Here is a 19,866-nt window from a genome sequence, read left to right as displayed (position 1 = left end):
GCTGCTACGTCAAAATGGTCAAGACGGAAGCAAAGTCCGCTCGGAAGATGCCCCAATTTGAGGTAAATTCCATAACCGAGAAGCCTCCTTTAGTTTATGAAGAAAAGGATGAAGTACAGATACATCCGGGTCGAGCAGAAGCAAAGACCTTCATAGCGTCTGACCTAGAAGTTGATCACAAGGCTGAGCTGATTAGATGCCTTCAGCAGAATCATGATGTCTTTGCATGGTCAGCGCATGAGTTGCCCGACATTTCCCCGAGCGTCGCGTAGCATGAGCTCCACGTCCGACTGGATGCTCGGCCGGTGAAGTAGAGGATGAGAGAGTTTAGCGCTGAGCATAATCTGATTATCCGGGCAGAGATTGAGAAGTTACTGGAGGTCGGCCACATACGCGAGGTTCAATTTCCGAGCTGGCTCGCCAATGTGGTGTTGGTCTCTAAGCCGAAAAATAAATGGAGGATCTACATCGACTTCCAGGATCTTAACAAGGCGTGCCCAAAGGACTTATATCCCTTGCCTAGGATATATCAGATGGTAGACTCCATGGCCGGGTGTGAGCTGATATGCATGTTGGACGTATATCAAGGGTATCATCAAGTGTCGCTTGCCCGAGAAGACCAAGAGAAAATCAGCTTCATCACTGCCGACGGTACATATTGCTACAACGTAATGTCGTTCGACCTGAAGAATGCAGGAGCCACCTACCAGAGGCTGATGAACAAAGTATTTCGGCGGCAGATCGGCCGCAACATGGAGGTATATGTCGACGACATATTAATTAAATCCATCCGTGTTGCCGATCTCTGTGTAGATATCAAGGAGACCTGCTAGACCCTCCGGGCGTATGGAATCAAGATAAATCCTTAGAAGTGTCTGTTTGGCGCGAAAAGTGGGTGCTTCCTGGGATATATCGTCACCGAGCGAGGCATTGAGGCGAACCCCAACAAGGTAAAAGCACTCCAAGATATGTCACCACCAAGAAACTTGAAGGAAGCTCAGCGCCTCACCGGGCGGATAACAACATTATCACGGTTCATCTCCAAGTCGTCCGACCGGAGCCTTCCTTTCTTCAAGATCATACACCGAGCCACAAAGTTCTAGTGGGATGAGGAGTGTGACCAGGCCTTTGAGGAACTTAAAGCATATCTGAACTCGCTACCTGTACTAGCCAAGCCTACTGCCGGTGAACCGCTCCGGATCTATCTATCTTCGACCGAGCACACTGTTGACTCGGTGCTGGTTCGGCAGAACGACAAAGAACAGCCGGTGTACTTCTTGAATGATATATTAAAGGATGCTGAATCTCGCTACACCGGTCTTGAAAAGCTCGTGTTTGCATTAGTACTCGCCGCTCGAAGGCTCTGTCCTTACTTCCTCGCTCACACTATCATTATGATGACCAACAACCCTTTGGGAAGAGTCTTGCTTAACCTAGAGGCATCCAACCGGTTGATTAAATGGACAACATAGCTCAGCAAGTTCGACATCCAATATCAGCCCCGAATGGCCATCAAGGCGCAGTCCTTGTCGGATTTCATCACAGAGGTGAAAAACCCCGAGCCCGACTCAGTCTGGAAAGTATATGTGGATGGGTCGTCCACCCGGCAGGGTAGTGGGATCGGCATACTGCTTATCTCCCCACAAAAAGAGCGGGTGCAGTTGGTCGTTTGACTAGAGTACCGGGCAACTAACAACGAAACTGAGTATGAGGCTCTAATACTAAGCATGTCAGCGCTAGCAAGGTTCTTATCCACTCTGATTCTCAATTAGCCACTCAACAGCTGATTGGAGCATTCGAGATCAGTAATATGCAGCTCAAGTTGTACGCCTAAGCCTTCGAAAAACTGAAGGCAAACTTTCGGGAGGTAATCATCCAGAAGATCCCTCAAGCAGAGAACCAAGCGGCAGACGAGCTGGCCAAGTTGGCAAGCTCAATCTCGCCGATCGTCATTACGCAGCCGATTGAGCAAGTATCCTTGGTGGCGCACGTCGATCACATGGTGGGGCTCACTTTCCCTAGTGATTGGAGAACGACCATAGCAGAGTTTCTACGATCGGGAGCGACACCGACTGATCGGGAGGAAGCTCACTTATTAAGAAGAAGAGCTAGTCATTTCACCCTAGTCCGGGACCAGCTCTACAAGAAGGTCTTCTCCAGACCATTGCTTAAATGCGTCGGATCGGAGGACGTCAACTACATACTACAAGAAGTACACCAAGGTTCCTGTGGAGGGCATCCAGGCGGTCGGTCGCTAGCGAGGAGGATTCTGTTGGCCGGGTACTTCTGGCCGACTCTATAGGAAGATGTCGCTCGGACAGTAGCTAACTGTCTGTCTTGCCAAAAGTACCACCACCTATCCCACCGGCCGACTGAAGAGATGAAGGCTTCCATTGTGTCGTGCCCGTTCGACCAATGGGGTATGGATATTGTGGGACCCTTCCCCGTGGTGACTGAACAACGAAAGTTTTTGCTTGTCGCGGTAGACTACTTCTTCAAGTGGGTTGAAGCCGAGCCGCTGGCAAAAATAACCTAGCAGACGGTCCAAAAGTTCATCTGGCAGCATATCATCTGTCGGTTCGACATTCTGCATCGACTCGTCTCAGACAATGGTAGAAAGTTCGTCGGATGGAAACTCAAAGAGTGGTGCGAGGAGTATGACATCCAGCAAGCATTCACCTCTGTAGCGTACCCTCAGAGCAGCGGACAAGTTGAAATTGCCAATCGGGAGATCTTGTGGATTTTGTGAGTTCGGCTAGACCACATCGAAGGGAGCTGGGTGGACGAACTCGTCGGCGTGTTATGGGCAATCCGCACGACCCCCAAGGAAGGCATGGGGGTGATCCCATTCCACCTGGTGTACGGCGGTGAAGCGGTCGTCCCGGTCGAGGTCGGAGTCGAATCCAATCGAATACAACACTACGGCGAAGACAACGCCGAGAGGAGGCTTCTGGAGCTAGATTTAGTGAATGAGACACGTGACAAAGCAGTCGTTCGGCTGATGGCTTATAGGCAGAGGATGAGACAGAACTACAATCGACAAGTGATCCCGAGGTCGTTCCAGGTCGGCGATCTCATGTGGAAAATGGTGAAGCCGGTCGGCGACGTCACTAAACTATAAGCTCCGTGGGATGGACCATTCAAAGTCGTGGAGAAGCTTCGCTCTAGTGCCTACTACCTAGAGGATGAAGACGGGCGGCAACTAGAACGCCCTTGGAGCATGAACCATCTCCAGCCGTACCGAGCTGGATGAAACCTTAAACCCAGGTCTCCATCGACAATCGAACGGCAACCTTAAACCCCAGTCTTCACCGAATCATCGACTGGCGACGTGAAACTCAGGTCTCCATCGATGGTCGAACAATGACCTTAAACCCCGGACTTCACCAAACCGTCGAGCGGCAACGTTAAACCCCCGGGTCGAGCGGCAATCTTAGACCCAGGAGGTATGATCCTAGCGAATCTACCAATAATGAAAATACGGTCATAGCAGCCGATCGGGACTATACAGCCAAACACTAGCAAAAAGACGGCATATGAAGAAAAATCGCAAAAAGATTTCATTGATAATAAGGCAGACGCTGCCGAGCGACATGAATACATTTAAAGCTTCCAAAAATATTCTCTACAAGGCCCTCACTCACTCGATATAGTCGAACGCTTCATCAGGAATGGAGTTGAAGAGCTGGATGCGGTTAACATCGTTGTCAAATAAGGCTTCGGAAATGTGGCTGTTCGCCTTCAACTGGCTGGGCGTCGCGTCGATGGCTAGCTCGAACAACAGGACAATCCGATTGGTCGCCTTTTCCATAAATTTGTCCGAGAGGAGGTATTGTTGCCTCAGGACCGTGAAGCGGTCCGGTTCAGCCTCCTGGTAAGTTGTCAGTGCAGTTTGGGAGGCCTCCAAATCCTCTTCAAGGTGCTTCACCTGATACAGAAGCTCCACCTCCTTAGCCGAATGGCTTTCCCGCTCGGCGACCAGAAAGTTCTCCGCATCGTTAAGCTTCTCGTTCAACTAACGAGCCTCCTGGTTCTTCAGTTCCAGGTCGGCGATGGCTCGTTGTTTCCTTTTGGTGGCCAACTCGAATTTTCGATCATAAGTCTTCAGTTGCGTCTCGATCTGACCCAACCTGCTAGCCTGGTCAGCCGACTTCTGCTGCTCCGCCGTGAAGAGTTGTTGGGCCTTTTCCAGGTCGGCCCGCAATTGGGTGATCGGTGGCCCCTGGGAGGAAAAGGAAGCACCTCCAGAGATTTTGAGCTTCTTCAGCTTGTCCTCCACTTGAGCCAACCACTGGCATATGGAAATGTTCTCCACCCAGAACTGCAAGCAAGCATTAGTGTCGATCGGAGGTAATTCATGAATTGATGAGAATACTAACCCCGGTGGACATTTTCAGATGACTATCGGCGAGAGCTCCAAGGGGTTTCACCGTCGTTCGTGCCCTTGCTTTCTCCCAGACACGAGCAAGTCGACCACGAATATAGACCTGATGCTGGGGAGAGCTGGGTTGGTCTCCCGGCGTAAGAAGGTCCTCTGTCGGCAAGCGAAGCGTGGAAGTGATGGATCGTCGCCTGCTCGGCGCCGATTGAGAAGAGGCTGCCAGGCTAGAAGCTTGGGCAGGAGGGACTGGAAGAATAGCAGACTGTTTTATCCTCTACCTAACCAGAGGCAAGGAAGTAATCGGCTGAACGGAGAGTGGCTCCAGTAGCTCAGCCAAAGACGGAGTCCGATTAGAGGAAGTAGCCTCCACTATTTCGGGGGCGGTTGGGGAGGGGGTGCCTCCTCCTGCTGAAGCTTGTATGGCCGAAGTGGCAGAGCAGGAAGGCGCGCCCGTTGGGTGTCTCTTTTGAGTAAGCAGTACCTCATCGCCCGAGGACCCCGAGCCCTCAGCGTGGGCAGGTGGCACTTCTCGGATCGAGAGTGGGTCAGCCACCCCTCCTACGCTGGGAGTCCGGTTGGCGGTCCCTTCGCCCATAGTTGGGGTCTCCCCAATTGTACCCTCTTGAGAGATGACGGGGGTCAAGCCGAGCCAGTCATCTCCTTGGCTGTAGCTGCATCAATCTCAGCTTGCTTGACCTTCATTATTTCGGCTGCCCGAGGAGCATCATGATGTCGGCTGCAAGAGAAGAAATGAATCAGTTAGACTCAAGGGAAGAAGGTTGAAAATTTTCATACCAAGGCTGCTCGATATCTTTGTTCTGATCGAACTGAGCCTGAGCACGTACATCACACCCTCCGGCAACAACTTATGAATGTCGAACTTTAGGCCGACCAGCATGTTTGCAGCATGGAGGTAGTCCGACCGGGTCTTGTACCTCTTCAAATCAGGTTGAGAAGGAAGCATGACCTGCCATTTGGTCCGATAGCTTGGTCGCTCGGGGAGGCTCAAAAATAAGAAGTATTCCTTCTAGTGTTTGTTGGAAGTGGGCATTTTGTCAAAAAAAGATCAGATCGAACCGGGATTGGAAAAGGCAAGTATCTAGCTCGGACTGTTTGGGATAATAGAAGTAATGGAAGACCTGAGGGGTCAATGGAATGTTGTGCACTCAGAACAACACTACCACGCCGCACAGCAGGCGAAAGGAGTTAGGAACAAGTTGGGCGAGCAGGACACGAAAGTAATTGCATACCTCAGTTATGAAGGGGTGGATGGGAAACCGAAGACTGGCCATGAACTAGTCTCGGAAGAAACAAACCGTGCCGACCGACGGATCATTGGGTAGATCGGACAGAGAGACTAGAACTATTTCATGGTCGGAAGGAAGGTTAAAGGTGTTTATCAAACTCGCGGCGGTGCCCACGTCGAACTAGGTCTCCATGGTAGTATACCAGAGACCGGTAGCGGGGTCAGAAGGCTGCAAAGAGCTCGCCATGGCGAGAAAATGAAAAGGCAGAAGGTTCGACGGGAAAGATGGCCGGAAAACACAGAAAACGGAAAGCTACGGAGGCGGAAGGAACAGTGAAAGATCAAGCCAGGGGGAGAAGCTTACAGGAGGGGTGAATGCAGTCGCCGCTGAAGGAAGCTGGTGATCGACGGGGCACGGAGCACTCAAGAGATCGCCGGTGAGTAGTGGGGAGAAAACAGTGAAGTGAGCGAGGAGGAGGAAGCGACGAGTTTATAAAGAAGGGCTCGACCGACCGGAGCCATCCGAGTTAGGGCACGGGGATCGGAACGCACATCCAGTCATTGAATTTAAATTGGAAAACGTCACATCAGCAGCTGTCACCTAGGACGTGTGGCGACTATAGCGACGACACGTGGCGCTCTCCCACATGGCGACATTTAATGGCCAAGGCCACGTGCTCGGCCTTAATAGGGATGATTTGTGCGTATCCCGAGAAGATTCGAGTGGCGTCAACATGGACTGCCCGCCTCACGCCCCTCCGGGAACAATGAGGAAAAAATATCCAAGTGCAAAGGCTCAAAACGTCGATCGACAAAGAACCCATTGGTCGATCGGTCAATCGGTCACCAGACTACTTGTCCAGCCAGTTGGACTTGCAGCCTCCTTTGACTAGACTTGAGGGAGAGGCACGTGATCCGGTGGTAAGGTGGGGCCCTCTCGACAAGAGGTCAAAGTGGTCAACATCCTAGGCAGGCGTCCGAGCGAGCGAACTACCTTCCCGATCAACAGGAAGAGTAGCCAATCCGACACTTCGATAGCTCGGTCAAACACCGAGCTTCTGATGCTCACAAAGATCAAAGTAGGGAGGGACAAAGGCCGAGCGGTCTCCCCACTCGGCTAAGCAGTGGACGCCGCCTCGACCCGGCAGACAGGGATCCCCCGCTCGGTAGGGCAGAGCCAAATAGCAAGTCATCTGTCGAGTGGACGCTCGGCCCATCCATTGCATCAACCAAACCTTAAACTAGCCGAGCGGCTCTCCCGGTCGGCCCAGTAACAGACAAAAGGAGCAGTTGATGATATCTTCCTAGGGACCAATGTCACCGACGGGCTGCATGGTAGGGCAGAGAATCCTACGGTGGAAGCTTCCATTGTCACGTCAGGGATATGCTCAGGCTGTTCAGGTATGGCGTTAGACACGCTTTTCTGACACATCTTTTCCAGGTATGCTTTGAGAAGCGTGCACACCTCGGGAAGCGTGCACGCGCCTCTTGGTAGCCCTATATAAGGACCCTCAAGCTTCGATGGAGGTATGTTTTTCACTAATGTAGCTACAGTTACGCTGCTACTCCTTTCTTCTCTACTCCACTTCATTCGCTTGCCGCCGGTGACTGACTTGAACGTCAGAGGGTCATCGCCGGGGAACCCCTCCCTGGCTCGGCACTAACGACTTGTGGTTGCATGCTTAGCTCGTTAGAGGTCCACGTCATCTTCAGTCGACATCCAGTCAATGTGAGCGTTACCTCCCCAGCGTCTGTCGACTCACTCTCAGACAAGATCAGAGCAGTAATGCGCTCGGTCAGTTGTTGGGCTTCCTTCAAGTTGCGTGGCGGTGGCATATCTTGCAAAGCCTTGACCTTTCTCAGATTCGCCTCGATCCCCCGCTCGGTGACGATATATCCCAAGAATCGACCTCTTTTGGCGCCGAACAGGTATTTGTTCGGATTCAGCTTTATTCCCTAATCCCTCAGAGTTTAGCAGGTCTCCTTGATGTCTGTGCAAAGATCAATAGCCCTTGGAGATTTTATTAATATGTCGTTGACATATATCTCTATGTTTCGGCTGATCTGCCGCCAGAACACCTTGTTCATGAGCCTCTAGTAGGTGGCGCTGGCATTCTTTAGTCCAAACGGCATGACGTTGTAGCAAAATGTCCCTTCGGTCATGATAAAGCTGACCTTCTCTTAATCTTTTCGGGCGAGCGGCACTTGGTGATAACCTTGATATTCGTCGAGCATGCAGATCAGCTCATAGCCTGCCGTAGAGTCCACCATCTGGTCTATCCGGGGCAGCGGATAGAATCCTTCGGGCACACTTTATTCAGGCCGTAGAAGTCTATGAAGACCCTCCATTTGTTGTCCGGCTTGGGGACCAGTACGATGTTAGTAAGCCAGCTCGGAAATTGTACCTCCCGTATGTGACCGGCCTCCAACAATTTCTCTATTTCCACTTGGATGACCAAGTTCTACTCTACGCTGAAGTCCCTTTAAAGGTAGTTGCTTCCGGGTGGTCAGGGTGGATCTGAACTTCTTCTTTTTCTTGATAAACCAGAGTGGGGGGTTTTACAACGATGGCATTCACCTCCAGGCGTGGGGTCTTCCGAGCAGTTTGTGCTTCCATTCTAACCATCTCAACCTAACAACGCCGAGCGACCAACTAATCTCCTTTGACTTCGCCTACTTTACCGCCCACCGGTAATTTGATCTTCTGGCAGTAGGTAGACACCACCGCTCAAAACTCATTGAGTGTCGGTCGGCCCAAAATAACGTTGTAGGCCGAGGGCGCATCTACTACTATGAAATTTGTGGTCCTCGTCCGCTTTATGTGCTCTTCTCCGAGTTAGATGGCTAACTTGATATGGTCGATTGGCAACACTTCGTTGCCCGTGAAGCCGTAGAGTGGAGTCGACATGGGTAGTAGTTAACTTCGATTAATTTGCAATTGATCGAAGGTCTTCCCATATATGATATTTATCGAGCTCTTGTATCAATAAAAGTTCGATGGACTGTATAGTTGGAGATTACCGCTCGGATGATTAATGCATCGTCGTGGGGGACCTCTACTCCCTCCAAATCCTTAGAGTCGAAGGTAATCTCGGGTCCCTCAGCTTTTTCCTTGTTGCAGCCAACAACATGTATCTCGAGCCAACGAGCATGCAACTTCCTTGCTCGGATAGAATCTCCGCCGGTCGGCCCTCCGGGGATCATTCCTATCTCCCCTTGAGCGGCATTATTCCGGTTCTCTTCTTCCCTTACGGACGATCTGGTTCGTTCGGAAGGAGCTCGGGCAGGGATTCGATCCCTATGGTAGTGGCGTGGCTCGGTCATCCTTTCCTTCTTCCTTTGTTTTGCAGATCGGCTTCGATGACGTCGAACTGAAATTGGAAATCGATGGTGGTATCCGCATGGAATTGACCTATTAGCTGTCATGTTATAACAGTCATTGGTGTTGTGCGTCGTTGACTGGTGGAAACTGCAAAGCATTGGTGCCCACCTATTGCCTCCTGGACAAGCGGTTGTCATCTACTGTACGGTATACGGCTTAGTCTCCTGGTGTGAAGGAGCTCTAGACCTGGGCCCTTTAGGTGGTTGATGATTGCTCGACTGACGTCGCTCGGATGCCACTGCGGGATCGGCGATTGTCTCTTTCTTCCTTGCAGCTTAGGCTTCTTCCACATTAATGTACTCGTTGGCCTTCTTTTGGAGATGACCAAAGTCCTTTGGAGGCCACTGAATGAGTGATCGGAAGAACTCTCCCTCGGTTAGCCCCTGGGTGAAGGCGTTCACCAATATATCTGAGGAGACTGCTGGAATATCCATTGACACCTAATTGAAGCACTAGATATAAGCCCTCAAGGCCTCTCGGGGCCCTTGCTTTAGCGAGAATAGGTTCACGCTAGTCTTTTGGTGGCAGCGACTACTAGCAAAGTGGTGTATGAATGCCGCTCGGAAGTCCTTGAAGCTGTATATAGAGTTGTTCAACAACCGCTTGAACCACCTATGCGCCGATCTAGACAAAGTAGTAAGGAAGACTCGACATTTCACCCCGTCCGTGTACTGGTGAAGGGTGGTTGCATTGTCAAATTTGGCCAAATGGTCGTCGGGATTAGTTGTTCCATTATACTCTCCGATCGTTAACGGGGTATAATATTTTGGCAGAGGGTCATTTAGGATCCATTCCAAAAATTGTTGATTGATCCGCTCGGGGTGAGTCGTCTTCCCTCGACGCTTTTCCTTTTCGTGCATCCCGAACGAGTGACTCATCTAAGGGAAATTCTCAGTCTCTATTCGCTCGGCCTCTTTCTATTAGGGGAGCCCATGATAGTGCGCTATTAAAGGGATTGGCGCATTACGAGCGTTCTCATAGGAGTCGATCAGTCTCCTATTTGGCTCCCAAGCGGAAAGTTGATCTGCTCGATCTTCTCTTTCTCTTTCACTCTAACGACCTACTGCAAAGGCAGCTAGCTCATGTATTGGATGATCGGCCAACACCTGTTCCTGTTGCTCTAGTATTTTCATCGCTCGAGCGTTTATGAGTGCATCGAGTTCTTCTTATGTCAGTGTCACTGTTGTGAGTCATCCAGCGTCTTCCATCTTCTTCTTCAGATACAAGCAACGTTCCCATAGACGGCGCCAAATTGATCATGCCCGAATGAAGGAAGCTGGAAAGTCGGGAATGGGATGACTGCTGGCGGGCTGAAGACTTCTATCCTACAAACAAAACCAAAACCAAGGAAAGGGTCTCTGGCGTTAGCCCTCCGACGCTCAAGTCAAAATCAGGAAGAGAGAATGAAGTAATCAAGAAAATAGAAAATCTTGTCTTTCCTCATACCTGGCGTCCCCTTTTATACCTTTCCTATTGATTATTCATCTTCCCTTATTTAATGGCATTCATTGCCAGAGGAAGACTTCTTTGTCTTGATTTCCGTGCATTAATGATTGATAGAGTGTTCTTCTTTGTCTTGACTTCTTCATATTTAATGATAGATGGAGTTCTCTTTTGTTTTCTCGTCCCTTCCTGTGACGTAATTCCTTGCGTCGGGCGGTCCGAGCGGCTCTCTTTCCCGCCAGCCGCAATGACCAGCTACGGGTTTTGTTCATTCGCCCGACCGAACGGGTGATCCACTCGCCAGACCGGTTGGGTGATCCGCTCGGTCTAATCCTTCACCGACCGGGATAATCAGACAGTTAATGATTCCGGTATTTGACCGCCTTGACTTTGATCTACGCCGTGTCAACTGACCTGTGACAGGTGAGTCCTCCCTTTATCACCGCATCAGTCATCCATTATAATAGTTTTAGCAAAACTATTTAAATTATAGTAATTTTAATGGAAATTGTTGCAATAATATTTGATTAATTTTAATAAAATTAAAATAATTTTAGCCAATATTTAAGAAATTTATATTAAGTTAAAATAATTTTAGCTATAATTACTTAGTAATTTTGGGAGTTTTGGTCAAAATTACTAAAACAAAGTTAGAATATGAATATTTTCAAAATATAAGTTATTATTTTAATATTTATTTTAAAAAATATATATAGAATACTCTTTCAGTGATAGCAATAATGATAATAAAGAATTATATCTTTTTTATTTTTCTTACAAATAAGAATATTGTGGCTGAATTATCTCGTTGGATCCTCCCTTCGGTTGGAGTTCAGCACGGCACAATTTCCACCTCAATTGGGAAATGAACATGGCCGCAGTTCCTTTCAAGCATGGGCCGCGAAAACAGAGCAAGAATCCATGGCAATCCAACTACGACGAAGCCAGCAGCAGTGGCTTTCAAGTGCGTCTTGCTCCGCTCCGCCACACCAATCAATTTCATAATTTTCAAGCACCATAACAAACTATATTCGCAATATTGACCAACACTAGCTCCTCGAGACATTAGATCATGATAACATATTCAGGGTATCATCCAGGTATTCGTGGTTCGAGGGGGCATAATCAAAGGATGTTGAGTTGACCGTCCACATACGTTTCTCGATTTATCCTAATGATCGATGAAAAATTTCTATGGAACCAGATCGATCACTTAGAGATAGACAATAAGATTAATTGAAATTATTATTATTATTTTTGTTTGAGACATTGGATCACATATTTCAATTTTCATCCTTTTTCAATAATAAACACTTCCTCGTGCCTTAATTCTCTTTGCCATTCGGGAGAAAGTAGTTGGACAATGAATCAACTCGGAGAAAATGGTAGGTGGTGTCATGGTGGTGGAGATGGACACACAACTTAAAGGAGGGTGAGCGCTTCAATCAGGGGCATCTTCATAAAAGGGAGTGTAGTAGTTTCCCAACTTGAGTGGGGAATTTGATCCTATGACCCTCCACAATCCATATCTCCCTCCACCAAGTACGACCCAGGAGGCCCAACGGTTTTAGAGTTTAGGGTTTGAACATCAATCCCTTATAAATGCTAAAGTCGGTGGGCGGTATAAGTAGATTTCTGTTTCATTACTTCTCTTCTATGGTACCGTCGTGACTTAAGCATCAAAGGTGTATTGTTAGACTAATCTAACACCCTCTGACGTATGTTAATGTGTATAGAGGATGACCATTATTCCTTACTTAGGCATATGTTTCAATAGTCAGCACAACAATAATTTTTTAACTGCATCAGAGTCAAATTGATATATATAGCTAGTTATTCTGACTAATCAAACCACTTTGAATTGGTTACCCAACCAAATTTGATTACGCAAACTAATTTGTTAATGAAAGAATAGTCAAATTTCCCAACATCTAAAGTTGTCTTTAACGCAGACACACTCACTCACCTTGAATGGGAAACGAACATGACAACAATGGCTTTCAACTTTCAAGCATGAGCTGCGAAAACATATAATCTTTTTTAAAAAAAGCATGCTTAAAATATTCATCGTCGTGAGCCGAGAAGCTCGATAACCATTTTAATAAACAACTTTGGACACAGTGAAGATGAGTGAGCTGCTGCGCCAATCAGACTGCACAAATCGATTTGGTTTCCGATCCAACAAACAAAATCTCCTCGACCGAATCTTGGAAATAAAGAAAGAATATTGTTGTCGAGTTATCTCGCGTTGGGTCCTCCCTAATTCCGTTGGAGTTCAGCACGGCACAAAATTCCCAACTCAATTGGGAAATGGACACGGCCGCAGTTCCTTTCGAGCATGGGTCGGCGAAGACGAAGACGAAAAGACGATGACGGCAGCAGTGCCTTTCAAGCGTGTCTTGCTCCGCCACCGTCTAGCAAGGCGACGATGCCGGGGTTGTCTACGGCGGCGCCTGAGAAAGACGTCGCGGTGGAAGGACAATGCAATTTCTTATTCTCTTGTTATCTTTCACTTGCACATCATTCTCTACACTTAAACTCAACGATGGACATGGACCTGTCAAATCGTAGCGGATTGTATTCAAAGAAACAAATACATACATATACAAGAAGAGAGAGGAATCTACATGCCGCCGGGAAATTATTGTATCAGAAATGACTGTATCGTAGCACTATCTACCTGCTCTGTAGTGTATCCTAAACAATAAAACAAAGAAAAGAATAATAGCTCACGCGTAGCTCTCTGCTCTTCCTAACTACCAGTAACCGCTAAAACAAACAGGGGAAGGGGAAGGGGAAGGGGAAGAATGGGAATGGACTTTACTAGGCCTGAGACTCCAAGTTCTTCGAGGTGATGAAGGTGCCGTGGAAGCCGTAGGGCACCCGGGAAGGTAGCTTTATGGCAGCCTCCAGCCTCATGTCGCTGGCGTTGACGATCACTAGCTTCGACTGGCCCGTGTTCTCGTTGTGGACGAAACAGAGCACGTGGCCGTCGTCCTCGCCGGCGGCGCTCGAGTCCTCCCTCGGCACGAAGAAAGGCTCGCCACCGTACTGGTTGTCGCCGAAGATAAACTTCTTGACTTCGCCGGTGAATAGGTCGACCTTGGCAAAGCCAGAGACTCTCGGCCATGGCTCGGCGATGGCGAGGTAGGCGTAGCGAGTTTTCCTGCCAAGGAGGTTCCGGTTCACCATTCCGGCTTCGAGATTTAGCTGCTCGGACGGGTTGAGAATGGGGCGGCGGGTCGATTTGCCTGTCCGGAGGTCGAGCCGGATCTCGGAAAGGACGCTTTTGAGGCTCTCGTCGGATTCGTTGAAGACGGCGTCTGGCGGCGTCATGCAGGAGCCGATGACAACTACTTCGCCGGTGGCCGGCTCTTCCCAAGCATTCCACAGGTGGAAGCAGAAGCAGTCCGGGACGTCGACCCACCGGATCTCCGCCGCGTCGGTGGCGTACTTGGGGAGGACGCCGAACCGAGCGGTCTTGGTCCGGTCGTAAATTACGGGCGAGCCGCCACGAACCATTTCTTGCAGTTTGAACACCACCTGCTGGTCAGGGATCACCACGTGGTGCTCGGTGATGGCGAAGTCGTGCATCATAGTGGGCTGCTCGAGGGGGATGGCCACGTCGTCGGACTTCCGGCCGTCGGGGGAGACGTAGAAGTACTTTAAATAAGGCTTCCGGATGACGTCGTAGCTGAGGGCGAAGAGCTCTCCGGATGCCGGGTCGACCTTCGGATGCGCGATCATGGAGGCTTCGAGCTCGCCGTCGAAGTCGTACCGTCCCACTGTTTTGAGGTCGCCGGCGGGGGTGACTCGCACGTGGTACGGCACGTCGTCCTCGGACATGGCGAGGAGGCGGCGGTTGAAATAGACGAGGCCGGCGTTGGCAACGCCCATTCCGCGGCTGCCGTCGACGAGGCCGAAAATGGTGCGAGCGTAGAACAGCAGCAGCCTCGCGATGCCGGAGTGGCCGTGGAGTTCACCGATGGCCTTGGGGAAGACCGGCCGCCCTATGAGCCGCTCCTGCCGGAGCCGTTCCGTCTCCGTAAACCGGCACGCGTAGCCGGCGCGGCCGGCATGGAGGTGGACGGCGTGCACCATCCCGTCCCCGTCAAAGAAATGATGACCGGCGACGGGCTCGAAGAGGGGATTCGCGCCGTTGCGGACGTAGACCCCATCAAGCGACGCTGGGATGCGCCCATCGACAGGGAGGTCATGGCAGGGTGCGCGCTCGTCGACGGGAGCGAAGTTGCCGGCGATCTGGACCGCGGGGTCAGCCGTCTTCGGCAGCGGCCGAGGGCGTTCGAGCAGGTTCGACACAAAGGCCTCCTCGACGGCGTCAAGAGCAGCCGCCGCGAAGCGCTGGAGCGGGTTCCAATTAGGCCCCACCGGCTTGGCCGGAGGCTCCTCCTTTCGGTGAGGTACAGGCAAACACGCCGGCGTCCTGAACTCAACGAGGGAATTGGAGGAAGCAGAGCAGTTAATTCTTCTCTCTCTCACCTTCGTCGTCAATAATGCCTGCTTTCGCGTCCCCTTCGCCGGCAAAGCGCTTAACCGTGGACTAACGGCAGACTGCAGAGCAACAGAAGACATGGGAGAATTCGGATCGCTGCTTATCAGTGAAGTAATTGTAGCTGTGTCAGCTGGATGAGGAGACAGCGGAAGGCGTGGCATTTATAAGTGCGGGAAGGGGGAAAGGAGCATTAAACGTCGCCACCTTGACGCCTCCTCGCCGCCCCGCGTGGCGCGGCGCACTCAGTCAAACAACAGAGAGTGAGCACCGTGAAATAGCTATTTTCTCAAAATCCCTAGCCGTTCGACACACGCAGCACGCGTTGCGTCATGATTGGTCGGACAATAAAGAAATCGCCGGGCAGGGTGACACGCCGCCCACTGTGGGATAAACCCGTGCCGCGCTGTCCTCGATGGATTTAATTAGATTTTGTGGATCGCGCTTGGGGGGGTTTGGTCGGTTAGGGGGTTCGTCAACGTCTGATTAGGGTAAAAAGAGGGTTACGGGCGAGGGGGTTTATGGTGGTGGGGGTCGTGAGAAAGAGCAGACACCGCCCACGGCTATGGAAAGGTGCGATGGCGTTCAACGCGGAGTTTGGAATTGGAATCGCTGGATTGGAAAGCAGTCAAAATAGCATCCGTTTTGTCTAATTCCTCTTTTTTAATTTTCCTAACTAAATCGTCAACTGTCATCAACTTGTTTGATTATCATGAGATTTTAACAAATTGTTTTGAGTATGTTTATGTTAATCTCGCAATAAATGCTTTTATTAATGCCCCGAATAAAAAAAGTTGTAGTACGTAGAATATTCTGATTTTAGGTAGACGGTCGGCAGCCACAGAGAATGCCACCTACTACCTTTCCACTATAAAAACGTGGACGTGACACTCTATCTCTACCGGTTGCTACAGCAATTTTTTTTTTTTTTTTTGCTTTCTTTCTTTCTTTTTCTCGTGTTCAATTTAATAAATCTTGCGATCTCTTCTATGGTTTCTAATATATTATTTAAGCAAGGGATATTCCTCTCATTTATATGATTTGATTTTTTTTTTCTGATTTTAATTGCAGATCGGTCAGTGGCAATTAATGATCCTGATTTTTTTTAAAGAAAAAATTAGTTTGTATCCATAATCAGTATGCCATTGAAGGGCTAGATAACATTTCTTTTATCGGATACGATGAGATCATCCATTCTTTTAGGACTTGCAATATTGCTGAGAAAGAGTTTATTGTAGGGGTGGGGTAACCACCCACACACTTTTAGTCGATCATTGCTGCTATAGATTGGATCTTGGCTGCTCTTGTTCAGATTGGGTTGTCGGATTGCTTGGACGATCTAGAATTGCAGAAGTATGAATCACTGAATCACATGAAGTGGTTGGGTCAATTGGTCACATTGATTGGGTTGAACTTGCATATTTGATGTGTATGGACAATCTAGAGTTGCACAAGTATGAAGTATTGGTTTTACGTTATATAGTTGGGTTAATTGGTCATGATATGCACCCTAGCTAGATAATGATCCCCTTCAACCAGGGGTGTAACCAGGATTTAAAATTACTTGGGGTTGATTATTGGCGTTGGTGTTCCGGCGACAATAATTGTGACAGATGTTGTGATAGTCAGGGAGGAAGGTAGTGACGATAGGGGCACAACTACGGCTGCAGCAATATCCTACAGATATAGCTCGCTAATAATTAAGAAGGTTTGTCACGGTTGTCCTAGTCAAGTCGTTGCTAGACGCATGCGAGGAGGGACAAGGAAGGCAGTGGCACTGACTGCTTGTGCGATAGATAGAGCAGTACATGTAGGGAGGTGAAGCAACAAATAAGGAAAAAAATTTAGGTTTAATTAAAATTTTTGTCAATTTAATAGGAAAAAATAAGGATTGGAATAAAATTATTATAGATTATATGGACTAAAATAAAATGAGGATGAGACTGAAATAAAATTTTACTAGTAAGTTTTTAAAAATAGGTGGGGATGGAACCCACCCTAGCCCAAGGGTGGCTCCGGCCCTGCCTCCAACTTAACAAGCCTTGCCGATGTGCTTCGGCTCCATACCAGCAGAACTGACACACATGGTGTCAACCATCATATTATTTAGCTCAATTTGGACCCTCGAGCTAGTGACATGACTCAAGTACTCAGTCCCTTTAGAGTGTTCCACGGGTCAAGCACCCTTTTTAGCTTTCAGAATGCTCAGCAGCTTAAGCACCTCTTTCAACATCCAAAGTGCACGACAACCCGAGCAATTCCTTCAACTTTCGGAGTGCTCCGTATCTTGAACACCTCCTAGCCGGAGGACCTCCTTCAACTTTCAGAGTACTCAACGTCTCCTTTAGCCTTTAAAGTACTCGATTGTCCAAGCACCAAACTCCTCATTGTATGTCCACAATGCTTTGTTAGTATATGTTAAATTATTATTATATAAGAGTAGATTTATCTTTTGTTATTATTTTATTATCTATTTATATCTCTTTTTCTTTTGTAAACCTAAGTTTTTTAATACAATTATCTAGTCTTTGTTAGTTCTCTTTTCTCTCTCATCTTTTTCTCCTTCTCTTTACAATGTCTTTTCTATTCTATTTGCATTGTTCACATGGTATTAGAGTACGGTCTTATCAAGCTGAAAAAGTTTGAATTTGGAAGGACTTCAAATCGTCATCGAGATTTGTGATTTCAAGGTCTCTAAAGGCCAATCATTGTGAGGTTTTTTCAATGATTCCTATGTCGTGATTGGTTTGCTTGGAAAATTGACCCACTGCAGTTGTAGAATAATTGCATTTTATTGAGTTCCAACCGTTGGATTGCCTTGAAACTTTGAGAAAATGTTCGACACATCTAGGGCTATATTTTGAACGGTGAAGATTGGATTTTGAGTTCTTTAAGTCCATCTGACGACTAAAAAATGTGACTATTGATTCTATCTTCTCTTGGAAATCCGATAGTTAACCACAACAACAATTCCTTAAACCTGGAGCACCCAATATGGCAGCAACAGTTCCTCCTACTGACTCTGGAGTGATTCAATCATCCAATGACATAATCGTTACTCTTATCGAATAGGTTCAGAAATTCCTTGCATCTCAGCCACATGCCCTGTCTGTCTCTTTTCTCATAGATTTGTCCTCTAGTGGTATTTCAAATATACAGTCCCCTATCTGGATCCTTGATTCTAGAGCTTCACATTATATACCGTCTAATGTCAATTCTTTTGTATCTATAAATTCATCTCCTTTTGTATCAATTATGACCGATGATGGTTCTCCCATGCTATTATCTGGTGTTGGCTCTATTTGTACATCTAATTTATCCCTGCCTAATGTATATTACATTCCTAATCTTACTTTGAATCTTGTCTCAGTCAGTCAATTACAGTTTTTTACGTCATCTTCTTATTATGTGCAGGATTCGTGATCCTAAAAATATATTGGGATAGGCCATAGGCAGGGGGACTATATGTATTAGAAGAGCTGAAAGTTTTAGATGTTGTAGCTTTTAGTATTGATTTGTCATCCTTTCAGTTAAGATCTACTTCTTCTGATTTTTATTTGTGACATTCTTGTCTTGGACATGTTTCTTCTTCTCATTTCAAATACTTAGCTTCTAAAGGAAATTTAGAAAAATTGCAAACTCATGATATCTAAGATTGTTGTGGTTATAAATTGGTAAAATTCTCTACTTTTCCTTTCTATAGAAGTATCTCTATTTCTCTTACATCGTTTAAGTTGCTTCATTCTGATGTGTGGGGTCCATCTCCTATTTATACACTTGGTGGATCCCGTTACTGTGTTTCCTTTATTAATGATTGTATTCATTACACTTGAATTTATCTTATGAAATATCGTTATAATTTCCTTGGTATCTATTATATATTTTGTGTCATGGTAAAAACTCAACACAGTGTTGATATTCAATGCTTTTAATGTAATTTGGGTGGTGAATATACATCCAGTCTTTTTTCTGAACTACTGCCTCAGATGGTATACTCCATTAAGTTCTTATAATAACACTCCTGAACAAAATGGTGTCACTGAAAGAAAACATAGACATATTGTTGAAACTGCATATTCTCTCCTGTTATTTGTTTATGTTCCTAGCGAGTTTTTTTTTGAGGGGTGGGGGGAGGACTATTCTTACTGTATTTCATTTTCTATTACATTTGATTTGTCTCCTTTTTAAAAACTATATGGTTTTGTTCCTGATTATTCTTTCTCAAGAGTTTTTAGATCCACATGTTTTGTCCTCCATCCTCATGTCGAATATAGTAAGCTTAGTTCTCGGTCCGCTCTTTATGTTTTTCTTGGCTACGTGAGGGTCAAAAGGGATATATATGCTATGATATCCAATTAGTCAAAAACTCTAAGTCTCACGTCGTATTATTTTTCTTTAACACATTTCATTCTATTACATTCCCTCTGACACTCCTAATCTTCAAAAATTTGATCTCACTCGTATTGATCCTTTTTGCACTGACTCCAATGATATGGCATATCGTGTTTCCCCATAATTAGACCACCCTAGTATCTCTTCTTCTAATGATGCTACTTGTAGGATTGACACTCATATAGATTCTGGTAATCAGCTTCCTGATGATCCTTCTACTCCTACTGCTTCCCAAGATGCTCTGTGATAGCGGGTCCTCTTCCTCATTACCCTCAACGAGCTCGTAAGTACACTCGATTACCTGCTTTTATGTATTCTACTTATTCTGGTTCTTTTTCTTCTTTTTTGGCTTCTATTCACCAATTACCTGAGCCCTTCTCTTATAGAGAGATTGCTCTTGATCCTCTTTAGCAGTAGCATATAGCAGAAGAAGTTTCTTCTTTGTATAAAACAAGTACTTAGGATCTTGTTCCTCTTCCTTCGGGGAAGCATCCGATAGGTTCTAAATGGGT

The 19,866-nt window shown here is 47.3% G+C and overlaps 1 protein-coding gene across 1 annotated transcript; it reads right to left on the bottom strand.

Moving 5' to 3' along the window:
* Positions 1-13,004: 13,004 nt before the first annotated feature.
* Positions 13,005-15,141, bottom strand: LOC121967250 (9-cis-epoxycarotenoid dioxygenase, chloroplastic-like). Its single transcript, XM_042517354.1, has one exon. The coding sequence runs from the start codon at positions 15,124-15,126 to the stop codon at positions 13,276-13,278; it is 1,851 nt and encodes a 616-aa protein (XP_042373288.1). The 5' UTR covers positions 15,127-15,141; the 3' UTR covers positions 13,005-13,275.
* Positions 15,142-19,866: the final 4,725 nt, after the last annotated feature.

Source organism: Zingiber officinale, chromosome 3B (genome assembly GCF_018446385.1).
Source record: "Zingiber officinale cultivar Zhangliang chromosome 3B, Zo_v1.1, whole genome shotgun sequence".
Classification (NCBI taxonomy): Eukaryota; Viridiplantae; Streptophyta; class Magnoliopsida; order Zingiberales; family Zingiberaceae; genus Zingiber; species Zingiber officinale.
The sequence above is the reverse complement of the archived record's forward strand: the minus strand, read 5'-3'. Positions and strand labels throughout refer to the sequence as shown.

Bases quoted from the DNA above. Each gene is read 5' to 3' on its own strand.
- LOC121967250 (XM_042517354.1), bottom strand. From the start codon at position 15,126: ATGCCACGCCTTCCGCTGTCTCCTCATCCAGCTGACACAGCTACAATT.